Below are 6,000 nucleotides of genomic sequence, written 5' to 3' on the forward strand. Positions count from 1 at the left end.
TAGGCAGACCAGATGCACATCCACATTCAGAGTTTGTAGCTTTGTTGTTGTTGGGTTGTTTTGTTTGTTTGTTTGTTTGTTGTTTTTTGCGGTACGCGGGCCTCTCACTGCTGTGGCCTCTCCCGTTGTGGAGCACAGGCTCCAGACGCGCAGGCTCAGCGGCCGTGGCTCACGGGCCCAGCCGCTCTGCGGCATGTGGGATCTTCCCGGACCGGGCCGCGAACCTGTGTCCCCTGCATCGGCAGGCGGACTCTCAACCACTGCGCCACCAGGGAAGCCCTGTTTTTTTTAATTGAAGTATAGTTGATTTACAATGTTGTGTTAGTTTCAGGTGTACAACACAGTTATTCAGTTATATATATTCTTTTTTGGATTCTTTTGCTTCGTAGGTTGTTATAAAATATTGTGTGTAGTTCCCTGTGCTATACAGTAGGTCCTCCTTGTTGGTTACAGTTTATAGCTTTGTGACTGAGCAAGTCATGGACCTCTGTGAGTCTCCTTTTCTGTAATGCTCCCTGGATTGTTGTGAGGATTAAATATGTAAATATGTTCAGTGCCTATTTAATGTTTCTGTTTTCTTCCCCTCTCCATCGTTTTCTCCTCGCATTCTTGGTTTCATCATTCAGAGGTTGGGTAGAGGCTAATTGGCTAATAATACTCCTTCTTTGACCAACAACTTTCCAGCATTGTGCCATTCCAGGTCTTTGCGTTCATTGCTGTCTTTTCAGGGCACAGTTAGGTTTTTAGAGCTCTTACCCGGGAAGTAAGTCACCATTGATTTCTCTTAGCTGATCTAATTTCCATTATGACCTTTTCAAGTAAACTGTTTCTAATCTTAAATGGTGATCTGAGAGCCACCCAAAGATCAGAGGTTAAAGAAAAAAATAGTTTGAGTCCAGTAGTGCATGTCCTTTCCTTCAGTGTCCACTTTTCAGCTGAGGCCTCCTGCACGGGGCCCGGTGCTGTGCAGGCAGCCCTGACTGAGGGCCTGGCCCTGTCCCCTCATTCCCACCGCACCAGCCCTGCCCGGGAGCTGGGCACCTGTCCCTTCCCAACTGTTTCAGGAGCTCTTCTGCCTCTTCCTCTGTAGGGGAAGATACTGCACAGAGGTTGTTCCCTGGCAATCATGGGGATCATAGCTACCCTTCCCTGCCTTTGTGCAGAGAGGCGGAATTGTTTTTATTTACTTTATCCCTATTTTTTAAATTACAAAAGCAATCACTTATTTTAAATAACGCAAACATTACAGAAATAATACAATTTAGAAAATGAAAATTTCCCATAATACCACTCCCAGAGATGATATCCCCTTGTTGGTAGCTTGATATGCATTCTTCTAGGTTCTTCTTTCTATACAAAGTACTTTATTTTATTTTATTTTTTTTGACAAAAATTGGATCACAGAGTATGGCTGTTTGGTAACTAGCCTTTTTTTTTACAAAACATGTTGTGACATGTTTCCCTGTTCATTACATAGAGACCTATCTATTGCTTGTCAGTAGCTGCCTAGTATTTCACTGGGTGGATGTACAAAAACGTATTTCATCAGCTCCCGTTAGAGGGTTGGGTTATATTTTGGTATTTGATATTGTAAATAATGGTACAGTGAATACCCTTGTTCATGATTTTTGTGTACCTCTGGGAGATTTCTACAGGTTAGAGACCAGTAAGTTAGTGGAGGGTCTGTGCATCTAACATCTGACTAGCTGCTGACAAATTGCCCTTCAAAAGGTTTGCTCATTTGTAATTCAAGCCACAGTGATGAGAGTATCTGTTTTCCTATGCCTTTGTCAGTTGTGGAAATCAGTATTTTTAATTTTATTAATTTGATAGGTGAAAAATGAAGTTGTTTTAACGTGTATTTTCTTGATTACTTATGAGGTTGTGTGTCTTCTTTTATGAATTGCTTGTCATATCCTGTATCTGTTTAATTAATAGCAGTTTTATATATGCAGGTGTTAATCCTTTATTATACAAATTGCATATATTTTATTCCAGTTAATTGCTTATTTTTTTTTTCCTCTCTGTTGAAGTATTAAGTGCTTAAGTGCTTAAGTTTTGTTTCTGGATCTTTTATTAAACAGGCATTAAAAATTTTTATGTAGTAAAATCTTCAGATTCTTCCCTTTATGGCTCCAAAGTTTGGGGTCTTAAGAAGGCTCTTCCCATTGCAAGAATATAGTCTTACTGTGTTTTTTAAAAATTTTATTTTTAAAACTGTGGTAAAATTTACTTACATACAATTTACCATTTTACCCTTTTCTAGGCTTACAGTTCAGTGGCATTAAATGTATTCACATTGTTGTGCAACCATCACCACCATGCACCTCCAGAACTTTCCCATCATCCCATACTGAAACTCTGTTTTTGTGTTTTCTTATATTGCTTTTGTTCATCTGCTTACCTTTAGTTGTTCAGTCCACCTTGAATTTATTTTTTTATGCTAAGTGAGGTAAGGATCTAACTTTATTGATGAGTTCATTCATCCTTCCTCTATTCATGTGAAATCAGCTGCTCTCACATTCTAGATTACTGTACACACAGGGCCTGTTCTGTACCCTTGACCTGTCTGTTTCTACACAAACTTATTATTGTTTGATAATGCAGGTTCTCAAGTTAAGGAAGTATATCAGTTATGTTTCTAGTTTGCTAAGATAATCTTTATTCTCTTCCTTTCTCTTGATAATGGGTTTTAAATTTTGTTCATTGCCCTTTTGGAGTCAAATGAGCTGAATGAGTATAAACATTTCCTTTTAATCAGTTAAAATGATGAATTACTTTCAAAGATTTCCTAATATCGAACTGTCTAAATTCCAGATTCAGTACTTGTTCAGTATGTCCTGTTCTGTTTGTTTTGCATATACCTAAATTTATTGTGCATGTATACGAAACAAAATTCCATCAAAGGAGAACAAAACAAAAAAAGAAAGAAGCTAAGTGCTTCAGAGGAAAAAAGCATGTCCAGTCTTCATTTGCTTTTATTTTACTTAGGATTTTGACCTCTATGTTTATTAGTAAGATTAGCCTATAGTCGTCTTCCTCTCCACCCTTGCTTTTCTGTGTGTATCCTTTCCTTGTCCAGTTGTAGAAAAGAGATAATTCTATCCTTATAGAATGAGATGGGAAACACTTTTTTCCTCATATTCCAAAATATTTATATAGCACAGAAATTAACAGTTTCTTGATGGTTTGACGGAAATGACCTATAAAGCCATTTGGGCCTATTTTCAGGCAGTCTTACCCTTTGCTGGTGCCTCATTTGAGGCACAGCTAGAACACAGATCCCCACCATGGGTTTCTTCCTCCTCTTTTAGGTGGTGCTCTTCAGCTTGCTCTGGCCGGGGTGAGCTAGTCAGAGTTGAGAAGAGTAGAGGTCATTGAGAATCCTTTTCCATGGCTAAATTGAAGTACGGAATAAAGACCAAAATCTGACTTCTACCTGATGGTATGAACTTGAGAGCTCAGTTTTTATCTCAGTAAAATGGGTGTATAAAATTAGTAGGAGGGTTCTAGTGGTGGTAGTTTTCTTTTAGACAAAGGAGGTGTTACTAGATTAAGACTTGCTGACTCAAAAGCGTCTAACAGTTACCTCAGTGTTCAGACTGCCAGACAATGTGATATCAGGGAAAGCATAGGCCCTCTGTCTTCAGCTAGCTGTGTGATCCTGGGCAAATCACCTGACTTCTTTGGGCATTTTCTCATCTAGTCTAATGAGGAGGTTGGCATAAGTCAGTGATTGTTGTGGTGGTGAGATAGTAGGGGGCTGTCTCAGAATGTCCTCAGGTGCTGGGAATATGCATTTTTAAAGGTTGAGAAACAGACCACCCATTTTTGATGTTTATAAGACACCTGGAAATTTGAACACTGACTGGATAATTGTTGATATTAAGGAATTGTTAACCTTTTTAATGTGTGATAATGGTTGTAAGTTTGAAAAATTACCTTTTTTAAATTTTGGGGTTATATACTTATGGAGAAAATGAATTTAAAATGAAAAAAGGTTGTAAACACTGGCTAGACTTCTCTAAGGTCTTTGCAAGCACTTAATTATGTGTTTTGTTTCTGGCGGTGATGAATATTTACCGTGTGTTTCCTTTATGGAACTGGACCATTATGTACACCCTACAGCTGAGAAGCTGCAGGAGGAAGGGGAGAGACAGAGACTGTGTTGTGCCCTGCAGCGGGGTCCTGGGAATGGACTCCTTGACTATGATCACAAGGTTTTTCTCCTCTCTGGCCACACAGTGCCCTTGTCAGGCTGGCAGGCAGCCTCTAGCTGCTCCTGCAGCAGCCCCGGGCGAGCGGGCTCACTCTGGAGACCTCCTGGTCAGGATGGAGTGCTCATCTGTGCACAGCCCACCTTTGGGCAGGGTGAGCAGATGGGAGGCGGATCCTTTCCAGTTTTGATTGTCAAACCCTTCTTCATTCCTCCTCTCCTGTGTCTTCCATCTTCCCCCCTTTATTGTATCCTCAGAGACCTCTTAGGAGTTTTTCACAGGTGAAATCTAGAGAGGTGGGGAAACCTTTGTGAAGAAAGGCCAACTCTCTCTATCTTGCTTCCTTCTTCCTAAGCTGCAGGGCTCAACAATTCATGGCATCTTCCACAGCACTTAAAAAATGGACAAGACCTGAAACAATGATACTGTCAGTACAGTCACAGCTCTATCACCCTTAATGATTCACCTATTTCCTTTTTCCTGCATTCTTTTCTTGTTCTTATACATAATAATAAGAGCTAACGTTTGTGGATGGACACAGACTGTAGGTGCTTTATGCAGTTTGTCTCATTTAATCTCACAACAACTCTGGGGAGGAGGTGCTGTCTTCTCTGTCTCACAGAGGGGGGAAAGGAGCCTCAGAGAATGTAAGTCACTTGCCCTAAAAAGTAGTAGAGGTGGGTCTCTACCTCCAGAGTCCATGTTCTATTCACCACTTGGCTGCTAGAACACATATCCTTGTGCATCCAGCTTTTTCCCTGTTGAGCATCATTTCTTCGGAATAAATTCTCAGGAGTGGGATATTGGGTCAGAGGGTCTGTATGTGTTAACCTGGCAAACTTCTGACCCTTGTTCCCTACCTCTCCTGCCACAGCGCCTGCCTCCAGCGCCCTGAAGATGCCATGCGATATGTCCTCCTTTACGAGGTTGGTGACGGCTGCTGCACGGTGAGGCCTGGCACATGTGCTGTCCTGCTGAGCTGTACACTTGTCTGAAGACCTCTTTAAGACAGTCATTTTTGCCTCTCTGCCAACTGTCTTCAGGGTTGGGCCTCTGGGTCTTATGTAGCCATTAGACAAGGTGATATGGCGCCAGCAGGGGGGGCCTTGTCCTTTAGCATCTGCAGGTCTGGTTCCCAGAATCTCCAGGTCCTCAGCAGATCTGGCCGTGTATGGATTGGAGGCACTTCTTCCCCAGCACTAGCTGTAACTTGACCCAAGTAGCAGTGTTGGACTGCTCACTACATTTTAATAAAGGAGCTCCTCTTTGATGTCTGTACTGCCCCGTGCCAAGTTGGGAGGAGACGTCCGTGTGGTCTGGGGCTGCACGAGTTGGGACTGAGAGCCCTGTGCTGAGGACCGGGATCATCCTGGCCCACTGGCCAGTGGTTCAGTGCCAGAAGGGCTTGTTTTGCACATCACTGTTGCCTTCACCAAGCAGCCATGGGAGAGTGCTCCCCGTGCAGCTCCCTCCTTAGGAGCCACACTGGATACTGAGTACCTGCTGAGACCTGGGAACTCCTCATTTCAAACCCACGATAGGGCACAGAGAACTGGGCTGTCATCTTTCAGTCCCTTTGGCCACCTGTAGATGTTGGGACCAGTAGTCGCCAGGAGGTGAAAGCTGGCTTCTTTCTTTTTTCCATCATGCTTTGGGCAGTTCTTGTATCCAGAAAGCCTGCAGGTCCAGAAAGGCTGAAGAAGAGGAAGGGAACAGTAGATGAAGTGGCTTGAAGGACATTTCAGTGGTGAAAACGATTTGGGCTTGACGCTTTGCATCTGGT

At 42.5% G+C, this 6,000-nt stretch overlaps 1 protein-coding gene across 3 annotated transcripts in view; it reads left to right on the top strand.

Annotated features, from left to right (window-relative positions):
• The window catches only part of KANSL3 (KAT8 regulatory NSL complex subunit 3), a 39,234-nt gene extending 34,025 nt beyond the window's left edge, over positions 1-5,209 (top strand). For 2 of the 3 annotated variants that reach the window (XM_007470183.1, XM_007470184.1), the window contains exon 21: positions 5,092-5,112. In XM_007470183.1, coding sequence (XP_007470245.1) covers positions 5,092-5,112 — 21 coding nt within the window. Of the gene's footprint in view, positions 1-5,091 lie in introns of all 3 variants that reach the window. The other variant, XM_007470185.1, reaches the window with a different exon arrangement.
• Positions 5,210-6,000: the final 791 nt, after the last annotated feature.

The sequence above is a fragment of the Lipotes vexillifer genome, unplaced genomic scaffold, assembly GCF_000442215.2.
Source record: "Lipotes vexillifer unplaced genomic scaffold, Lipotes_vexillifer_v1.1 scaffold1139, whole genome shotgun sequence".
In the NCBI taxonomy this organism is placed as follows: Eukaryota; Metazoa; Chordata; class Mammalia; order Artiodactyla; family Lipotidae; genus Lipotes; species Lipotes vexillifer.